At 38.9% G+C, this 21,137-nt stretch overlaps 2 protein-coding genes across 3 annotated transcripts; one reads left to right on the top strand and one right to left on the bottom strand.

Moving 5' to 3' along the window:
* Positions 1–1,731: 1,731 nt before the first annotated feature.
* On the bottom strand, positions 1,732–7,407 carry plaua (plasminogen activator, urokinase a). Its single transcript, XM_054600521.1, has 12 exons — positions 7,379–7,407; positions 5,430–5,594; positions 4,637–4,736; positions 4,494–4,530; positions 4,263–4,401; positions 4,097–4,179; positions 3,964–4,005; positions 3,690–3,870; positions 3,428–3,573; positions 3,190–3,330; positions 2,952–3,100; positions 1,732–2,239 (listed from the first exon to the last, which is right to left on the bottom strand). The coding sequence occupies exons 3-12, from the start codon at positions 4,685–4,687 to the stop codon at positions 2,045–2,047; spliced, it is 1,164 nt and encodes a 387-aa protein (XP_054456496.1). The 5' UTR covers positions 4,688–4,736; positions 5,430–5,594; positions 7,379–7,407; the 3' UTR covers positions 1,732–2,044.
* A 3,853-nt stretch (positions 7,408–11,260) lies between these two features.
* LOC129092009 (inhibitor of nuclear factor kappa-B kinase subunit alpha-like) lies at positions 11,261–20,546 on the top strand. 2 transcript variants are annotated; one of them, XM_054599752.1, is made up of 22 exons: positions 11,261–11,541; positions 12,280–12,426; positions 12,522–12,616; positions 12,728–12,845; positions 12,933–13,002; positions 13,098–13,186; positions 13,295–13,384; positions 13,488–13,612; positions 14,116–14,223; positions 14,312–14,447; positions 14,583–14,783; positions 15,212–15,314; positions 15,908–16,031; positions 16,177–16,328; positions 16,426–16,487; positions 16,576–16,685; positions 17,057–17,106; positions 17,382–17,490; positions 17,628–17,775; positions 17,918–17,967; positions 19,849–19,948; positions 20,176–20,546. In XM_054599752.1, exons 2-22 carry the CDS (start codon positions 12,322–12,324, stop codon positions 20,233–20,235), a joined length of 2,205 nt encoding a protein of 734 aa, XP_054455727.1. In that variant the 5' UTR covers positions 11,261–11,541; positions 12,280–12,321; the 3' UTR covers positions 20,236–20,546. The 2 variants fall into 2 exon arrangements, with proteins under 2 accessions (XP_054455727.1, XP_054455728.1); XM_054599753.1 differs by lacking the exon at positions 14,116–14,223.
* Positions 20,547–21,137: the final 591 nt, after the last annotated feature.

Genomic DNA, 21,137 nt, shown 5'->3' with positions numbered 1-21,137 from the left:
TCTCCTCTCCTCTCCTCTCCCTCTCCTCTCCTCTCCTCTCTCTCTCCTCCTCCCTCTCCTCTCCTCTCTCTCCTCTCCTCTTCCTCAGGAATTGTCCTTAAAGAGGAGTAAGGCTCATACTCGCAGCATCTCAAATCCATATATGGGTGGAGGCAGAGTAGAGAGGCAGTAAAGTAAACTGCTCTCGGTGAGTAATTGAGGAGGAATAGGACGAGCTCCAGTAGCGCTGCTGCAAACTATCTGTATATGTGGACTTGTCCAAACAGACTTTGACAGAAAGCATTGCAGCAGGTTGCTAAGAGAGGTTTTGAAGTAGGCTTTCAAAATGACGCGATGACCAGCAAGATTGGGGTTATTCAGTTCAACAAAGTGTGCTAAAATAATTACACCACGATACATCTTTCTTGTGTTGCCATTGTTTATGTCTTTTGCATTCATTTATTGTTTGTCATGATTGGAGCAGAGGTGCTCAGCATTCATGTGAAATGTTTCTTTTTTGGGGAGGGGTGTGAGTGATGGAGGTATGGGATATTAGACAGAGAGGTGTGAGTCACTGGACCACTGAACATGTAAACACCCGCTGTTCAACACTGAGACTTTCCTGGGAATTATAAGTTGTCTGAGGAGAGGTGACGCTCTGCCTTCTCCTCAGAACCATGTTTAGTAGAACTACTCTCATTTGTACAATGCTGCATACGGATATAAACAATAATTGCTCCTACAATAAGAAGAATAAAATCGTAGTGGCCTACTTTGCCTTCATTACAGCTGTGCAGCCGGTGTTTGTCAGGGCTTGCTATCTTTTGTAATTGATTATAGTCTGACAATACAGAAAGATAGAAATAATTCTGAATAAAAATTAACCGCCTTATGGATTTTTAGCTAACTACTGTTAAAATCTTGAGACTTTGCTGATCCTGTGACTCTTTTTCTATTGCCACTATGAGGTTGACCTTTGTGGGTTTGAGTGAAATGCTTTTTAACAACTAGATTGGGTATCATGAAATTTGAATACACACATATATGTTCCCTTCACGATGAATTGTAACAGCTATAGTTGTTTTTTTATGACCTGAACTATTAGTTTATCTCTCTCCATTACAATCTTAACATAAGAAACAGGAGATAAATTGATTCCTACAGTTTGACTCCAAACATTTTTGTGAGGAGCTTCACTGTGAAGGTTTCAAACAATGTTAATTATTAGCAGTACTTGCTGTGCACGGTCCATAAAATACAAATATAAGCTGGAAGTCAAGTCAGAAAAAGAAAAAAAGGCGAGATTGCTGTCTAATGCGTCATATGTGTCTTTACTTATGAAAATACTGACTCAGTTTGGATGTCATTGTTGTTTATACTACCATACACACACTATGTTTGAGATTATTGAGCTGCCTAAATGTCATATTTGACCGAACAGTGCCCTCCAGTGTTTGACTTATGGACACCTTCACTAAAGGACAAACTGAACTGAATTGAACTCACACAAACTGTCTTACAACTCGTTTTTTTTTTTATCTCTATGTTTCTGCAGTTAATTTCATAAGACACAGTATTCACTTGTTAGACACACACTTAAGTCCTCTAGCAGATGCTCTCTGCTCTTCATTAGGCATACAGTATCAACACCGGAACATGTCTGCAAGTGTTGAAGAGTGTGCACATGCAAAAGAGAGTGAGACACATTTGGGCCTTGGAGATTCATGAACATGATGAATATGTAATAGAAATATTTTATTTATTATAAAACAAATGCACAACAGCAGGGCCAGCCTTTTACAAAATGAAATGGTTATTACATTAAATTAGATAAAAATACTTATTTTAAATAGCTTAAAAAAATTCCTTCTCTTAATTTTAAAAGTCCATATACAAAAGTATTAAACACCATATACAGTTAAATATGTACAAAATACAAAAAACTTTTGGTTAGAAATGTTACATTAAATCGTCACTGTGCAAAACAGCAATGCTACAATGCTACAGCAAAGCTACAAAACTGCTGCTAAATTTTCCTTTAAGAGATAAACTTCCTGCCGTGGCATCATTTTGTGGGATAAATGAGTCCTTTGGTGTATTCAGGGAGCCTTGTTTTGATTGCGATCCACCTGTTGTAGTTGGTGACTTGTGTGTAAACCCCTGGTTTGTTCTTAAGGGCACAACCCTCACCCCAGCTCACCACCCCAAACAGGAACGTCCGACCTGATGCTTCACACACCAGCGGACCACCAGAGTCACCCTGTGAGAGGAGGATGCAACAGTCGGTCAGGCTCATAACATGAGTAGATACAATCATATAGTATGTTGTTATAAAGGCTCTTATTGATACTGACTGTCTGTAAACAAATCAAATAATTGAGATTGGAAGCCACAATATTGTGAACAAATGAGTGTGTCTTTTTGGCCCATTGAGCCACTAGTACACCATAATATATTTAAATGTGATAAATTGTATGATTAATATCAAAGTATTATTTTAGGCAGAGCTGGCATTTAGACAATGATAGTAAATTCCTCTATTGAACCCTTAAATAAAAGTAATTATTGGTTTCCAGGACATTCCTTCAGACAGGATTAGCCACTTGTTAAATAAATTCTGATGTATAATAAAGTAACAATAATTTGTAATACAATTCTGTCTCAACATCAGCAATAATTTCACATAAATGATTCCATTATAATAAATAAAACGGTAAAAATAAAATGTAAAAAGATATTCAGAAAAAGCAAAAAAAAAAGTGAAAAGATTACAAACTCAGAGCATAAATAAACCCACCCTGAGGGCAGACGAGGATATAATCAATAACATTATGAAGAGGACAGAGTGCTCCTCAGAGCTCCTTTAATGCTGCTGAAATTTGAAACATGTTGCATACGTTCTGTTTTTTAAGCACTTCTGTTTTTGCGCTGACATTCAAAGCTAAAAACATTAATTCATACACTTTGCTCACCTTGCAGGCATCAGTGCTCCAGTCAGGGCTCCCAGCACAGAACATGTTCTCAGTGATGAGATCTCCATAGTACGATTTACGTTTACAGTCAGTCTGGGGGATCAGTTTCACCTCGGCCTGCTTCAGTAACTGTGAGTAATGCCCCATCTCTGCAGACAACACAGTGTCATTAAGAATCAGTGAAATGGCTGAGAGATCAGTCATGAATCTGTGGGTTAGAAGGTTCTGCAGTACATACTGGATCTTTCCATCCCGAATCCTGCGATGCTGCACTGAAATCCTGCAGGAAGCCGAGTGTGAGCTGGAGGAAGACACACTGTCCGTACAGACGCTGACCTCACCGCACATCTGCCATTTATACTTTTGATCTTCAACAGTGCTGAAAATCAAAGACAAACATAGCTATGAATCCTGCACATAAAGCACCCGTACAGCTCTTTATCTTTCTCACATACACACAGTACAAGTCAGCGCACCTATGTCATTGTCATAGTTGACGTCATTGTATTGTTGGTGGATGATCAGTTTTTCCACAGTGAAGTGCTGCTCCTTGTCAGCATCAGTCACATTGATGGCAGTCTTCCCCAGGTGCACAGAGAGATGCTTGATTTTAGTCTGCTCACTGAACAAAAAACAAACACAACAGTGTAAACTACTACATAGGCCTACATATATACATAAGTATTGCATAGAGAAGCAAGAGTACATTGTATTTCCTGAGTGAGTGTTTTGTCTCACCCATCAGAGAAGCAGTGTGCAGCTGTGAGAACCCAGCATGGTGCGATGAGAGAGCCACCACATAAGAAACCGCTGCGCTGATGAAAGAGAGCGGCGACCCATGGGTGCGACTCTATAGGTGTGAAAGAACCACCCACAATTTTATGCATCCTCTGCTCAGACCTCTCACCACATGTCAGCTCTGAGGGGGAAAACAGGACGGGTCAGTGAATGATGATGAAGAAAACACAAGTTGACAAACTTGAAAATAGTGTATTTCGAGAACACATCTTACCTGTATCCACAGCTGGTGGAGGTTTTGTTGTCGGTTTAGAGCCTGTATGGGAGCAGGAAACAGACATTAATGGAAAGATCCAAATCAATCATATATTCTTCAATGATTTTAGAAAGCCCGATTCAAACCTTACATGTGGGAATGTTGCAGAATTCTCTCACAGTCCTAGGTCCTCTTCGGACACGACACCACGGCATCAAGCTTTGGTTAGGATTCCTGGCATTCAAGTGAAATAATATTAATCACATGATACTTCGCCGAAAAATGTTTAGGCCCCAGATTGGTAACTTAAAGTATACCTGCAGTAATTGTGGTTGCCAAGTCCCCTTGAACCTCCTGATGGGGTGGGGAACCTGTTCCACTTGAGACAAATGGCTCCGGACGCCGACTCAGAAACAGATCCCCTGTAACTGCTCCCATCCTCAGACAGGCACCTCTCTGAGGATCAGATTGCAAAAAGAGAAATTTAATGTCTCTCACCAGATGCAACAAATGCAGTATAGTTAGTGTTGCCGCGACAGATGGCTTACCGCTGTTAGTCTTTTTAGACCATCTTTGTGAAAAAGTCTGAAAGAAGAACAGACAAACTCAATTTAGACATTCCTATAAGACACCCTGACCTCGCCAGTATGTCCATTAAACTTTAAGTCACTTCCTTTTTATTAATGCTTACCACATCAACGCTGAATGCTGCAAAGACAGCAATAATGACTAACAGGTTCATCTCCAGTTCTGGCTTCAGTTCTCCTTATTGAGGATATTTTTGTATGAAGCTAGACAGAAAAAAGAAACAAAATTACAGAAAGGGAACCAAACAAAACTGGAAGACTGGCTTTAAAGCTTCTGTGCCCTTATTTGGGGTTAATCTTAAAGCACATGACAGGACAGAAACTAGTGACTATTGAACATACACGTGCTGTCTTTGTCTGGGTTTAAGTGTGCCCATCAGCTGTTCACAGCGTTTTTGTTGATTGCATGTGGTCATTTAAAAAAAACGGTCCTGGAAAGGTTTTAATGCGAGAGCAACAGATAGAGCATGCTCATTGTGTGCACTCTGTACTGTAAACACAGCCTCTATCTGTACAGTGTGTGTATTATCAATTTAGTTGATTACTGCATGCATGTGCACTCCATTACATCACAGTAGTTTTGCAATGCGTACAGTTCAAACATTTAATCACTAGATAATTCTAAGATACAGTATCAATTTGATAACGACAAAATGGTTGTATGGTTAAACTTAACTTTGCAAGATTTCTGTCACCAAACACTTTTATCTCCACTATATAGTTGGGTTTCATGTGTCCTCTTTCCAGGTCCAATAACAATATCAAATACAAATTGTGAGTTATGATATTGGGCTATATAAATAAAACTTGAATTGACTTATCATTCAGACAGTAAAGTAACACAACTTCTTATATTTTGCTGAATGTCACAGTTCAGAATGTTTCGTTAAAGTTTACCTTTGTGTCCAGACGTGCTAATTCTAATGAAGTTCTTTGTTATTTCTTCCAGCTGAGGTGATCTCCTTTCTGTATTTTCCGTTATTCACCTGTGTTGTGGCAGGACCCGGACTCACGCTGTTAGTTGCTCTGGTGCTGCAGTGCTGATCTTCCCTGTGTTACCTCCTATATAAAAACACACAGACCACAAATGGGAGTGGTTTAGAAGAATATATGAAAACATCACTCGGGCTCAACCGCTGATCAGCAGTCTTGACCAAAAGTATTTCTCATTTCCTATGACACACACTCCCCCCCCCCCCACCCCTCTTCCATCTAAAACCACAGTTAGACTGTAATATACAAAAAATAACATATCCAAAATTGGTCATGTATGCAACGACACCTGCTGTGAGTTTCATACCTATAAACTAAATTGAATTCTAATCGTTTTTCCATTAATATAACTTGCCTAGAATAAAAAGCACTACTTTGTTAAAGGCATAACATGTTGCGTTAATGTATATCTGAAGTCTGTTTTACTCTAAAGTGTAAGCTAACTCAAGTGGTCTTGATGGTATCAGCACAAACTGGTATTATATTCCTTGATTCCTCATTACCTCTCAATAAACTGCCACTATATGGCAACGTTACATATGTATTCTGTATTTGCTTGGTCGAATGCCCCATTGAAACACATATTGACTGAATTGATGTGCCATTTTTATGGCTGCATCATTATAGTAAAGGAAAGCTTTGCTATTGATACTATTGATTCAAACAATATTAAGATCAATGGGTTGAGATATTGCATCTGTTGCATTTATGGTGGAAGAACCACTGCAGTTAGTCACATTTTCAAACATCTCAATGAAGCTCAGGGATTCATCATCATTCATCATCTATTAAGTAGATGTTCATTTTCCTTAATTCCGGTCCCAATCAAAATAGCATACACTGTTTTCAGCATAAACGGACAAAGCAATGTGTACTGAAGCACATCACAACCAGAAATGACACATACTGCACATATTGCACGCAGCCACCTTCTTTACTTAAAAATGGTTTGGATGACAGATCAGATGTATTTTATACTTTGCACATCTTATACTAATCATGTACCACAGCTTCCTCTAAAAGAGTGGCCATTCTTTATGGTTTTGCATGGGGATTTCTAGAGAAAACTCCCCCCATACTTTAAATGTTACCTCATCAATTTCTCTGACGTTGGTGTTACTCACATTTCCTCTTCTTTGATGGTGACAATAGAAGGACATGACACCTTTGTGCAGGGCCTTGTGGACCGGAGAACTTTGAAGGATGCGATGAGTATGTACAACATGTGGGAAGTCGGCAAGCGTGGAACAATTGAATAATTAACTATTTATTTATTTTCTACAGTAGCCTTCACTGATAAATGTGTACTTTAAGCTTCCCACAGGTGTTTTACCAAAAGAAGAACTATGTAACACAGAAATTACCCAACCCAGTAAAACCCAGGATGTTTGTGGTTGAGGCAAGCTGCAACCTGGAGTGATTTTGAGTTTTCTGCCTCCCCTGGCCCAGTCTGGACACCAGTCACACCCACACAGGCTGCTCAAGGCTGAAGACTCACCTCTTTGAGTTCATGCTATCCCCTTAACTTGCTCTAATCTATCTTTTCTAGATTTTTTTTCAATCTCTACAGTTGCACTGGAGGTGTAAGAGGTGTTTGTGTTACTGTATCAGGTGCCTTTGTTACAGGATTCAAGCATAAGTTATCTGTGAACAGATGATGTGTCCTGTTTTATACTGTTCACAATATCCCTTTCTATAACAAAACACATAGAATGAAAGCTTTGAGCCATGAAAGTTTGTTTAATGCTGTGTTATTTCCCTTATAACATTAGGGTTGCATTCTGCACAGTAACACAGGATATTATTTATATATAGACAGTGTTGGTCACACAGAAACACTTACTTACACTTACTTTTTGACTTCACAGAACCGCCCAGTATCTTGATCAAATTGTGGTTGCCTCATCTTCTGTCAGAGCACTTTTTTAAACTTAAGAAGGGAAGTCACTTCTTATTATCTTCTTTTTTGCCCAGTATCTTGATCAAATTGTGGTTGCCTCATCTTCTGTCAGAGCACTTTTTTAAACTTAAGAAGGGAAGTCACTTCTTATTATCTTCTTTTTTGCCCAGTATCTTGATCAAATTGTGGTTGCCTCATTTTCTGTCAGAGCACTTTTTTAAACTTAAGAAGGGAAGTCACTTCTTATTATCTTCTTTTTCTCTGATTTTCATTTGAACTTGTACCAAGCAAACATCTCCGACCAAAACCCTGACAGCCAACACCGGTAAACAGGAAGAAAACCATTGAGTTTCATCCTCCAAACTATTCACGCTTTCATCATCTGACACTGACATCATCTGACACTGACAGTCTTAGATCACATGTGTTTTCAGATTATCTCTTCAACCACGATACCTGTCTGCTTCCTCTTTCCCCTGTACTGAGAAAGAGTTGAATTCTGTTTAATACAACTGGAACATTGTGAGGCTAAACAGTTTCAAGAACCAACTATTGGAGCTGGTGTGAACGCATATTTTTACTTGTTTAATTTTCACAAAGTATTTTGCTGGATATGAACATATGAATTCACCTGCAGATCCTAATAAACTACACAGACAACAAACAGATCTGATATTTGTGCAACTTATGGAGAAAGTGAGATGATATCAAATACAATGAATATCTAATAAGATAAATATAACAAATGGTTGAACACTTGCTAAACAAATAACTGTCTGAAATCTGTCTTGCCTCACAAACTCGAGGGGAACAAACACAACAAAAAGTACAGACAGTTGCAAAGAATTATGTTCTATTGTTACCAATGGCAGCACTGCTCCTCTTCGCGACAGCCCTCAATCGGCGATGTTGTCACATCCCTGACTAATTGCACATTTTTCATAGTCTAGGGTGAGCTCATCTCTTGCTTAAGAGCTTGAGAAATTATGATCTCTCAAAACCTCTGGAAATTACCTTACATAAGATAAGATAAAATAAGATAATCCTTTATTAGTCCCGCAACGGGGAAATTTGCTGTAAGCCTGCAAATAAGATAAGATAAGATAAGATAATCCTTTATTTGCAAATTTCCCCACTGCGGGACTAATAAAGGATTATCTTATCTTATCTTATCTTATCTTATTTGCAGGCTTACAGCAGCATAGAGTAAAGTGCACACAAGAGACATAGTAGAAGAAAGACAAGATAAAAATAAAAAATGAAAATAAAAAAAACAAGTATTATAAATAAGCAATAAGAAACAGTAGAAAAACAACAATAACTGAAATATTATATTTACAGACAGAAAAAACTATTTTAACTATTATTGCACAGTGTAATGTATTACACAGGTTTTTATTGTCATGTTTTTATTGTCATGTGTCATGTGGTCTGCTGGGAGCAGAGTTGGTTGTGCAGCCTGACAGCAGCAGGAAGGAAGGACCTGCGGTACCTCTCCTTCACACACCGGGGGTGAAGCAGCCGGTGGCTGAAGGAGCTGCACAGAGCTGCCAGAGTGTCCCGCATGGGGTGAGAGGTGTTGTTCATCAGGGATGATAGCTTGGCCATCATCCTCCTGTCTCCCACCACCTCCACCGTATCCAGTGGACACCCCAGCACACTGCTGGCCTTCCTGACAAGCTTGTTGAGTCTCTTCTTGTTGGCTGCTGAGATGCTGCTGCTCCAGCAGACCACTGCATAAAAAATGGCTGATGCCACCACAGAGTTGAAAAAGGTCCTCAGGAGTGCTCCCTGCACTCCAAAGGACCTCAGTCTCCTCAGCAGATAGAGTCTGCTCTGACCCTTTTTATAATACATAAAATCATAAATAAACAATTGATATTGTTTATATTTTTGCACTTGATTATGTTATATTTGTTTACCCATAACTCCCCTTCACACTAAAGCCCTCTAACTGTGACCACAGTGAACTACACAACTGATGAGGTGGGACGTTCCTCCTTTACCAGGAGAAAGAGGTTGCATTGTACATTACTTATCTATTTATAATATAAGGTCATAGTGTAGGAGTGCAGGGATGACAAAGTCAGCAAAGTCTGTTTGGCTGCACACCTCTGTTGCCGTTTAATACACACACTATCAACCCCATTACTGTGAACTCACCTCACCTTTAACCCCCCACATGAGAAGTCCACTACAATAGGATATTTAATTGTACATGTGTGTGTGTACATGTGCATGTTTAAATTGAGCTTGGAAAATAGTTTTTACATAGATACTGTGCTTTTGAAGATAAAAATAAAACCATTATACTCATCATAGTGCCTTTTAAATGCCACTTGTAGCTGAATTGTTGTCTTTTAATATGGAACTAATATCCAAGGTGTATGGTTAATGTGTTTGCTTTGAATTTGTGTGTTTGTTTATGCTTATACTGTAAGTGTGTATTTGCGTGTGCATGGGGTCTCTTAAAAATTAGGTCTTGATCATAATGTGAGCATCTTTTTAACCCTCCTGATTTACAACTTTAATCAATCATAAATATTGTGTTTTACATCTGATTGCCTCAAGGCCTTATGATATCCTCCACACTAGGCATTTGAACATATAAAATTGTGGATCACCACTTTCATTGAATTTTGAGTGGTTTAGTCAACTTTGTAACACCCATGGTGTTCCCGGTCAAAAGTGACCGCCATAGGAAATTAATGGGAAACACTAGATTATGTCCCCCCCCCCCCCATACACACACACACACACACACACACACACACACACACACACACACACACACACACACACACACACACACACACACACACACACACACACCTATGTAAACACCTGTTCACAGCCCCATATATAAAGTTGTACACATTTCAAACAAAAAAATCAGGTGTTTGTTATGGGATCCTATCTCTATCCCGCGCTTATGTGTCCATCCCCCCACAAGAACCACACCTTCCAGACTAAACAATGTTTCATATCTTCTCACTTTCCCCCTATATAAACCTTTATTTGTGCCTTGCTCTCATTTTACTCTGTGAACACAATGAGTAGGCGATTGATGAGGCGAATTTCTGTCAGAGAGGCTCTGGACCTAATTTTTACCTAATTGTACAATGCCACTCCTGTGCATGAACACACACGCGCACACACACACACACACACACACACACACACACACACACACACACACACACACACACACACACACACAACTATTCATGTTGATGTTCTGATGTTCTGTGGATCTGGTCTCTGTTTTGATTTTGATTTAGATTTTTTACAATAAATGGTAATTTAGTGATACATTTTCAGTGTCTATTCTTTGTATATTCACAGCAGTTAGTCATGTAAACCACTAGTATGAGACATTGTTTACAGCTTAAGAAGGTGTTAAATACAATTTGGTGATGATTAATGGTTTTTGTGTTCATGTAAGAGCAGTTAAAACAGACCGGGGAGAAACGAACACGACAGGAGGGTTAAATAAATTTACTAACTACTACTATACTGTTATGACCTTCATATCATGCTAAAGCTGTGAATATGGCACCATCTAGTGGACAAATTAAGACCTTGTCATAATTTTGGGAATATTCATTCTTAGTTTATTCTTAGACACGGTTGCTTTCATGGTAAAAAATAAAAAAATAAATAAATGTATTGGCTTGTTTAGCAACCCTGTTGATTTAAAATCCATCAGTTTACACTTTGGCAGCTAGTTCGGGTTCGGAAGTGATAGGAAATCCCCGATCAAAGGGAACCACGTTTTAGAAAAACAGAAAGGCTCATGTGCGCCCTGGACTTAAACCAGACACGCATGCGCAGAAGCAACGTCTCCCTGTCAGTCCACACTTTCACTTTGCGCAGATAACGAGCAGCTTTTCTACTCAAAACCACAGCAAAACACTGTACAAACTTACACTTTAAAGCCGTGTTTGATGGACTGTAAACGTTAGAAGTACAATTTCGCCGGCTCAACCTCCTTGCTGAAACACTAAATAAGAAAACGAGCCGTAAACTACACGGTTAGCTCACTTTGAAGCAACAATGATCTGACATCCCAAAGTAGGCTAACAGTTATCTGTCGACTCTGAACCTCCTGGACAGGTACGTGTGTCAGGTTTGTAGAGGGAGATGTTGTCATAGGTATACCATTTGTTCAACATAGTCAACCTGTCTTCGAGTTGTTTGACTTCCCTGAACCTAACATCGTCACATTGGCTATCCAATAACAACAGAAGGCTCTTGGGGACAGCTAAGGCTACTGTATGACGCTCTACAAACACAATAACACAAAAAGCAGCTACAAAATAGAGTCAAAATGAACATTAAGAATGGTTCACTATGTGGCTAACCTCTTAACATGTTAAATAGATTGGGACATGGTTTACTAACATTAATGATATTTTCTAATGATAAAAAAATCTATTATAATACATAATAATAAGTAGTAAAAACCATTAAAATTGTTCAGTAACACTTCCCCCTGCAGATGCATGGAGGCAGATGTGTAAATGCATAAATGAAATAGCTTTAAGAACAGAAGCCTTGATAAGGATCTACAATGTACTTCTGTCTGTACATATAATATTTTCAGTTATTGTGGATTTTTTTTACTGTTTTTTATTGCTTCTTTATAATACTTGTTTTTATTTCATTTATTTCATCTTGATTTTCTTTTACTATGTCTCTTGTTTTGCACTATATCTATGCTGCTGTAATCCTGTAAATTTCCCCGCTGCGGGACTAATAAAGGATTATCTTATCTTATCTTATCTTATCTTATAATGTTTCTGGACAGTGACAGATTCTGTATTTTTCCCCTCTTTTTTTTTTTTTTTTTAGCTGAGGTCTCCGTTGCCCAGCGGCTCCAGGACCCCTCACACTATGGAGCGAACTGCACTCAAACAGAGCCAGCTGTGTGGCTCCTGGGAGATGAAGGAGAAACTTGGGACGGGAGGCTTTGGGCACGTCTACCTGTACCAGCACCTTGTAAGTTCTGCCATCTGTATACTAAGGAGAACATAAACCCCAGACCCAGATGTCTTTTTTGGCTTGGTTTTATTTCCTGTCTGTGTTTGGAGCAGGAGTTGGGAGAGAAAATTGCATTGAAACTTTGTCGCCTGGAGCTGAACTCCAAGAACAAAGACCGCTGGGGCAGAGAGATTCAGATCATGAAGAAGTGAGTGTAAATCCTCCGCTTAGGTTCAAAAAGCAGCCTATGAACAAACTCCACTGGAAAATTTCTTCTTGTCAAATCAGCGCTGAATGTTTGTCCATCTCTCTGTTTTAGGCTGAATCATGTGAACGTTGTTCAGGCCAGAGAAGTTCCAGAGGAGTTGAGCTCCATTGCTTTAAATGACTTACCCCTGTTAGCCATGGAGTACTGCTCAAGAGGAGACCTACGCAAGGTACCAAGTGGGTATTTTATTAAGACCCCATACAATTTGTTTTCTTTTCAAACATTGCACTGTTAACTTCTATACATCATTATCTAGGTTTTGAACAAACCAGAAAATTGTTGTGGACTAAAGGAGAGTGAAATTCTCTCGCTGCTCAGTGACATTGGTAATGTTTTCCTCAGCTTTTACTTTGACAAAAGTCATTGTTATCGCATGGTGATGCATAAATGTATATTGAGTGATTTTGTTTTTCAAACACAGGCTCCGGTATCCAATATCTCCATGAAAATAAGATAATTCACAGAGACCTAAAGCCAGAGAACATAGTTCTGCAGGAGATTGGTGGGAAGGTGAATTAATTTCCTTTTTAACATGCATGCAGCCTGTGTCATTTTCAATTGAATATATTATATGGTTTTCTGTGCCTTGCTCTCATTATGAACTGTGTTTTCCTCCAGCTTGTGCATAAAATAATAGATCTGGGTTATGCAAAAGATCTCGATCAGGGCAGTCTCTGTACATCCTTTGTTGGAACTCTCCAGTATCTGGTAAGTGTTGCATCAGTATTGCATTGCTCTGAAAGCAATGCTGTTGTTTTTTCAAAAGATGTCAATGATCAAGCCCTGTTATATAAATCTTTATGTGTGCCAGGCTCCAGAGCTGTTTGAGAGTAAACCCTACACTGTAACTGTGGACTACTGGAGCTTTGGGACAGTGATCTTTGAATGCATTTGTGGTTTTCGCCCCTTTTTACACCACATGCAGCCTGTACAGTGGTGAGTCAACATAGCAGCAATGCATTTATGATCTTTTTTTGAGAGAACCTGGGCATACAGATGACATTAAAACACAAATTATGGGATTTAACATAATTTCACATATTTCAACAAATATACATAAATAATTAGAAAATCTAATAATCCTGAATTATTTTATGACTGTCGCAGTGAATATAAATCACGGCAAAATGTTTCGCTATAGTGTTAACATATTATATAAAGATAATAAACAAGGTTTAATCGACTTTTATATTGAACAGTGTAGACCGTAAAGCAGGAATATACAGGACATTGGTATGAAATTCACTTGTTATTGATGGGATTATGACCAAAATATTTTTAATAATCGGCAAAATATTTGTACGTTTAAACTGGAGACAGAGTAACAACCATGTACGCAAACATTCTTCTGAAGGTTTAGAACATTTAATGGGTGTAATTTTTATTCTGTTGGCTCTATTTTCAGTTCTCTGTTATTGCACGTTTGTCTTATTTTTTAGGACAAGTAAAGTGAAGAACAAAGCTCCCAAAGACATCATGGCAGTAGAGGACATGAATGGAGAAGTCCGATTCTCCACACATCTCCCTTATCCCAACAATATCAGCCGGTAGAGACAAAAAAAACCTACCTGTCAATCATCCCTCTATCTAACTTGCATCTAACCTGTGTGTGCGTGTATGTGTGTGTGTTCACAGGCCATTGCTGGAACCAATCGAGTCCCTTCTGCAGATGTTGTTATTGTGGGATGCTGCAACGCGTGGTGGAGGGCTGGATCCTGACACAAACAAGCCACACTGCTACACAGCTCTGCAGAATATTCTCAGCATGAAGGTAAATACTATGAACCTTGTCTTTATTAAGACTCACTTAAACCAGATTTCATAGATTGCATCTATGGTTTTATATTTCCCAGTTGAGGAAAACACGTAAAGCAAACTGCCTGGCTTTGTGCCTTTCTTTCCCCAGGTGATTCATGTGTTGGACATGACGTCAGCCCAGCTGCACTCTTTGGTTTTGGGTGCTGAGGAGAGCTTACACTCCCTACAGCTTCGTCTGGAGACACACACTCAGACCCACATCTCCCCGCTGAGTCAAGAGCTGCTGCTGGAGACAGGGATTTCCCTCGACCCACGCAGACCGCCCGCACACTGTCTGCCAGAGGGATTGGTATGTGACACACACATAAACAAAAATATAAAATGTCAAACAGTCCCAGCGGCATGTACATCAGAGGACCTGCTGTTTTTTATCTTCATATTTTCGAAATATTGTTTTTGTTTTTAAATTTTGTGAAGTTCTGAATAACACTTCTAATTGGAATTAGTTTTTTTGCAGTTGTTTTCTTACATATTTCAACAGTGCTGTTCAGTTAATATTTAGTTCCCAAAGGGTCTTTTGTAAATAATGTAATAAGTGACAAATTGTTTGACAATATGTTGGCACACTGTATGAATGAGTGTATGAAGGTTGCTTGCTTCTAGCCTGTTTTGTTTAGTCTGAGTCAAAACCTCAGCATAAACTAGACTTGACCAGTGAGCAAACCTCCACTAACACATGCTTTAGAATTCACAGTGATATTGGTTCTCTGCTTTCAGCGAGGTTGGGACAGCTCCATAGTCTTCCTGTTCGATAAGAGCCTGACCAAGTACTCTGGACCGCTGACTGCCAGACCTCTGCCAGACAGTGTCAACTTTATAGGTGAGATATATAACTGGATACTGAGCTGTAGAATTATGTTATAAAAGTCACTCTTCTCACTTTTTTGAGTGGCTATAGCTCAGTGGGTGTAGCCGGTTTTCCTTCAACCACAAGGTTGGCGGTTTAATCCTGGCTTCAAATGTTCACAAGTGTCCTCGAGCGAGTAGCTAAACCCAAAGTTGCTCCCTGGACGCTTTATAGCCCACTGCCCACAGTTAAAATGCTTAGGTGGGTTACATTTAGAGGTCAAAGTTCATGTAGGTATATGACAATTCTAGTAAAGTTATTATTTTCTCAATACTTAGTATTAGTATTGACACATTTTTTAAATGAGGGACCAATAAAAACCAATGACACTAGAAATTGGTAGATCTTTAGCAAGTAAGATAATTAGATGATGAAAGACTACTACGAAAAATGTTAAGTAGATGTGAATTTTTTTTATTCAACAGTGTGTTGGATTTCAAATGTATAAATCTTACAGTTTCTACTCAGCTTACAATGAGTTTTTGGTCCGCTTGCAAGATCCAAATACTTTGAGAGTAATAGCAACTTCTTTGAATTTGTTGTCTGTGGTCTATGTGTTGTCTCAGTCAGGGAGACTAAGACGCAGCTCCCACTGTCTGCGCTGAGAAAGGTGTGGGGTGAAGCAGTCAGCTACATCTGTGGACTGAAAGAGGACTACATTCGTCTGTACCAGGGACAGAGGGCTGCCATGTAAGTGCACAAACACACACACACACACACACACACACACACACACACACACACACACACACACACACACACACACACACACACACACACATGCATGCATCCACACAATGAAACATCTACCTACCTTGTGTTTGTGTATGTGTAGGCTGAGCCTTCTGCGCTACAACACCAACTTAACACGGTACAAGAACCTGCTGTTCTCCCAGTCACAGCAGCTTCGAGCCAAACTGGCTTTTTTTAAGACCAGCATCCAGAATGACCTTGAGCAGTACACCAAGCAGAGACACAGTGGCATCTGTGAGTGGATGTTAAGCTCCTGCCGGGATACATAATTGAAGGTAACTAAATGAGGCTTTTAGTGAACTATCTGTGGTTGTTCTGTGTTTTTCTGAAGCTTCGGAAAAAATGTTGAAGACCTGGCAGGAAAATGAGGAGAAGGCTGATGGGTTTGCAAAGGTAGGAACGTTTTTACTTATTAGCAGTTGTAAACTTACTTGCAGTTAATTAAAAACACTGTATGCTAAAGGTGTGCTATCTTCTGTAGGTTGCAGATGTGGGGTACCTGGATGAAGAGATAGTGGCTCTGCATTCGGAGATTGTGGAGTTGCAGAGGAGTCCATTTGCGAGGAGACAAGGGGATATAATGGAACAGCTGTGAGTATATCTGTTATATTTACATTATAATATTTTTCCTTAAAGGAGTTAATATTTATCCAGTCTGTTATAAAACAATAGTTAGGTACCCATATTCAAAATACAAAGAATTTGCTGACTTAAAAACTATTACTTTGTAAGATATCCGCTTTATTTTATTAAGTCAGACTGCTGAAACATTCTGGATGCCTGTAATGAAATAATTATTTAATGGCCAGTATGAACAGGAGGAATGATTACAGCAAGAACAAACTGTTTCAATGAACACATGGACATCTGACTATTGTTTTAAGACAGGCTTAAGAAAATGTGAAGTTATCATTTGAAAATAACGGTATGCAAAATTAACGCCCTCTTTGCCTTTTTTTCAGTGAGGAAAAGGCTATTGAACTCTACAAGCAACTGAAAGCTAAATGCAAAAGTAAGTACAAATCATTACACATATAAAAGAATAGACAAGAGTTATAGGGGCTCCGACTTTCTGTTGTTCATAGCCAATTACAGTGGAATCTGATTCTGCTATGGATACAATTCAGCTGTATAACAAATAAATAAATTGGTGTCACGAGGGTCACCATTGTTTAATGAATTCCTCAGTTTGGCCGTAAAGAATAGCAAGATGGCATGGAGTATTTGTTTACATGCCTTTGTCAGATGATATAACATGGATGATCATAGAAGTGTGTGTTCGTACAGGTCCTGACCCTCCACATGGCTACAGTGACAGCTCGGATATGGTAAAGATGATACTCCAAACAGTTCAGAACCAGGACAGAGTGCTGAAAGACTTGTACACACACCTGAGGTAATTTATCCAGTAGTCTAAACAGACAACCACACACATATACAACCATGCACAGTTTGGTTTAACTGAGATATTGTTAAACAGTTCTGTGCGTGTCTTTTGTGGTTTTCCTCATCTTTCTCTTCTTTTTCCTGTAGTACAATTCTCGTGTGTAAGCAACGCATCGTTGATTTGTTCCCTAAGTTGGAGAGGGCGGTAGAGAACATAAAAACCGCAGAGGCTGCAGTGATGCAGATGCAAATGAAGAGACAGAAAGAGTTCTGGTACCTCCTAAAGATTGCCTGTGTGAGTATATAACAAATGGCACTACAGAAAATAATCTCAGCTATCAATGATGTTTGAGGAGCGTGAAGCTCTGAAATACATTATTAAATATATATATGTCAAATTAAACTGTAGCTAAAACAGGGTGTGGTTGTGTGTTTAGGCCCAGAACAATACTCCATCACAGTCATTGATGCAACAACCCACTGACAGGTAAGATCTGAACAAGTCACACGTTTATATCACAGTTGTATCTGAAAAACACTGTTATCGGAATAGACACACCAACACATAATGAAGTTGTTTTTTCTATCATTAGCTGCATTTTACAAGATGAGTTTTAATCTACACAGTGCAGTACAAGTGTAATGATCTTTTTAAACCAGATGCTGGGTTTGGTTCAAATCACAAAGCTGCCACAAGGGGTCACCACATGCACCTCAAAGTCTAGTAGCTTGTAGAAGAATCAGGACTCATATTCTCCTCTATTCAATGACTTGAGGACAATACAGTTTTTTGTCATTGCTAACACACGTTCTTGCAAACAGGGCTCATTTTCTCAAAACACTTAACACAATTAGGAAAAAACAGACACCCAAAGCGCAAAAAAAAGTATATATCGTGCCAAATTAATCACTGCATTCAAAACTACATAAACACTTTTCAAAATCAAACTTATGCACTAAATGGCACACACTTAATCATGTTAAATGATGTTTTCCAACAGTCTACACTCTGCTTTTTCTCAATTATAGTTCTCTATATGGAGAGAATTCTGCAGAGATACATGTGCACATGTCCATCCATCCTTTATCTTTAATTGCTTATCCTGTTCAGGTTGGCGAGGGGGGGGGCTGTGTGGCTGATCCCAGCTGACATTGGGTGAAGGGCCATTTTGAAACAAACCTATTTATTTTTCTTTACAACAATTTGGTACAGAATGCTTAGCACTTACAGTATACATTACAGTTGTGTAGTCCTGTTGAATACATTAAACAGAAAATAAAACTGACGAAAAACAGAGGAAAGAAAAGTTCTTAGGCTGCGTCTCACCTCATACCTGGGTCTGGCCACAGCACCTCATCAACATCACAGGCAACAACTTCCCTGGCTAGACTTAGGGAAGAGGCGCATTAAATGTGGTATTCAACCCCAGACAGCACGCACATCAATATCAACCCCTTCCTCTCACTCTCACCCTCCCTCTACCTCTTCCTCTTGCTTGAACGTTGGCTTCCATTGTGGTTGTAAAAAGGTACACACCTGTGGTGTTTTTATAGTGGTTACATTTTAAATGATATTGATAAATAAACAAGTGGATGATCAAGCAATTAGGTGTTTGGACATGTGGCACCTGTATCGGCTAATTTATCAATGGGTGGGCATTTTGAACGTCAGTGTTTTGAAATGGCCGACGAAAGACTTTATGTCAGATTCCTGTGTCTTAGGTAGTAAACCGTTAACAGTGTGTTGCAAAAAGTGTCATGTTAAATTGCAAAGTGGGTGCAAAGCAGAACATGTGTTTAGAGTTGTTGAGACTTGAGCTGAAGATCTGTTCTCTGAATGTCAGTTTCAACAGTTAGCGGTTAATGTTTTATTTTTGTGTGTTGGCAAATGGGGAAAGAAACAATAATATCGACCCGCAAAATCCTGAAAGTTAAACGCTGCATTCAGAATCACATTATTATTTATTTTTATTTAACTACATGCTGCCACTGCCCTTACAAAGTACATACTGTTACATGCAGAATGCATTCAATTGGGACATACTACTTTGTCATAATATTGCACTTTGACCATCCTGCTCGTATATCTGCTGCGCAGAAGATTATGGGCTGGAAGAGCCAGAAAAGCCTCCTGGCTTGCATACTGCAAAGTGCGATCTGATGCAGAGGGAAATGCTGGTATTTTTGGCACACTGCATTTGACATACTATGTATTGGACATGGTAAATCTTTTTTTCTGGCACACTAGTAGAATGTGTATTTGAACATTAACATTATTTTTCTGTTTTGAGCACAATTCTGACATTTATTGTGTCAGAGGTGGTAATCCTTTGGAAAAAAATATTCATACACTCTTTTGTCTTTTCAGTGAAACTGTTAATCAGTTACTGGATGAGAATCAACGTTATCTGAGTCAACTAACGTCTCTGCTGCAAGACGCCACCCAGGAGATGGAGCACAGTGTCATGGTATGGTATATAAGAGTGAGACAGTGTGTGGTCATGCATGTAAACAGATCCTTAAATTAACTCTCTGTTGACTATTTTTGATTTACTTAAAAGACTATATAAAACCTTACATTTGCATTCAGTCTTTACTAGATCAAGCAGGTTCACTTATGAAAATGTCCAGTAGATGGTAAATGGAGATGGTTGTGTTTGGTAGTACAGTTTAAGTGTGTTTGTTCTCTCTCCAGGATCAGGACTGGAGCTGGACTCAGTACGGAGCAGTGATCTCCCAACCCCAGAAGCTGTAGAAACTGACCAAAGACTCCATGTTACGAGTTAGAGATGTATTCTGTAAAGTGCCTTATCAGAGTTACACTATCTGAAAGCTTAGTGATTCCATACTGTGTCTTCTTACATACATGTAATGCTCTAAGACAATGTGCACAACATCATGATTTGGTAAGCTATTCATGTTTTAACTTAAATGTATATTATTAGGTTTTAGCTGTAACCAAGACATGTTATATTAATTGGAGTAAAACATTGCTGCTGAAAAACTATGCATGAATGTATGGCACATACAGTGTTACGTATTTTCTCTGCAAGTGTTAAACTGTTGAAAGTTGTGAGTATCTGGTTATTTACATTCACACAGTGGACCAGACAACTGCCTGCACACATACAGGAAATTGCTTGTTTATAAGACCCTGGGTTCAAAAAGTCACTTGGGAGCTGGTGAAATCCAAAAAGCAAGGACAAGAAAAGCAAGAGTAACATCATGCATACAATATAAATGAAAACGACTACATTCCAGTAACAAAGGCATAGTTAATGGCACCGATTTAATCAGGACATACTTCAATAGAATATAATGGTTATTATTATTATTATTGTTTTGCTCATATACTGACCTCCATCATTAAGCCCAAATTGTTATTTAATGTATGTTTTTTACACTTACACCATTGTCAGTGAATATTTTGGTAAGTACTGTAGTGCATAAACGATTTACTATTTGCAATGAATACCCACCCATGAAACAAATACGCAATATTTTAATCGCTTACCCTTTATCAGCTTGCAAGTCAAATGTATATATATCTAATACTCAACCCTATTTAGATATATCAAGTATAATATATCAAGGCACATTTGTAAGGAAATCAAGCTCCAAGCGTCAGACACATCTAAATGAGGCAATTCTGCCTTC

Source organism: Anoplopoma fimbria, chromosome 6, assembly GCF_027596085.1.
Source record: "Anoplopoma fimbria isolate UVic2021 breed Golden Eagle Sablefish chromosome 6, Afim_UVic_2022, whole genome shotgun sequence".
In the NCBI taxonomy this organism is placed as follows: Eukaryota; Metazoa; Chordata; class Actinopteri; order Perciformes; family Anoplopomatidae; genus Anoplopoma; species Anoplopoma fimbria.
The sequence above is the reverse complement of the archived record's forward strand: the minus strand, read 5'-3'. Positions and strand labels throughout refer to the sequence as shown.

Bases quoted from the DNA above. Each gene is read 5' to 3' on its own strand.
- plaua (XM_054600521.1), bottom strand. From the start codon at position 4,687: ATGAACCTGTTAGTCATTATTGCTGTCTTTGCAGCATTCAGCGTTGAT. The intron at 4,006-4,096 runs GTAAGGTTTGAA...GCTCCCATACAG, and splicing joins ATTCTGCAACATTCCCACAT to GCTCTAAACCGACAACAAAA. The intron at 3,574-3,689 runs GTGAGACAAAAC...TTTTTTGTTCAG, and splicing joins GCACACTGCTTCTCTGATGG to TGAGCAGACTAAAATCAAGC.
- LOC129092009 (XM_054599752.1), top strand. From the start codon at position 12,322: ATGGAGCGAACTGCACTCAAACAGAGCCAGCTGTGTGGCTCCTGGGAG. The intron at 16,032-16,176 runs GTAAGTGCACAA...GTGTATGTGTAG, and splicing joins CAGGGACAGAGGGCTGCCAT to GCTGAGCCTTCTGCGCTACA. The intron at 17,776-17,917 runs GTGAGTATATAA...TTGTGTGTTTAG, and splicing joins ACCTCCTAAAGATTGCCTGT to GCCCAGAACAATACTCCATC.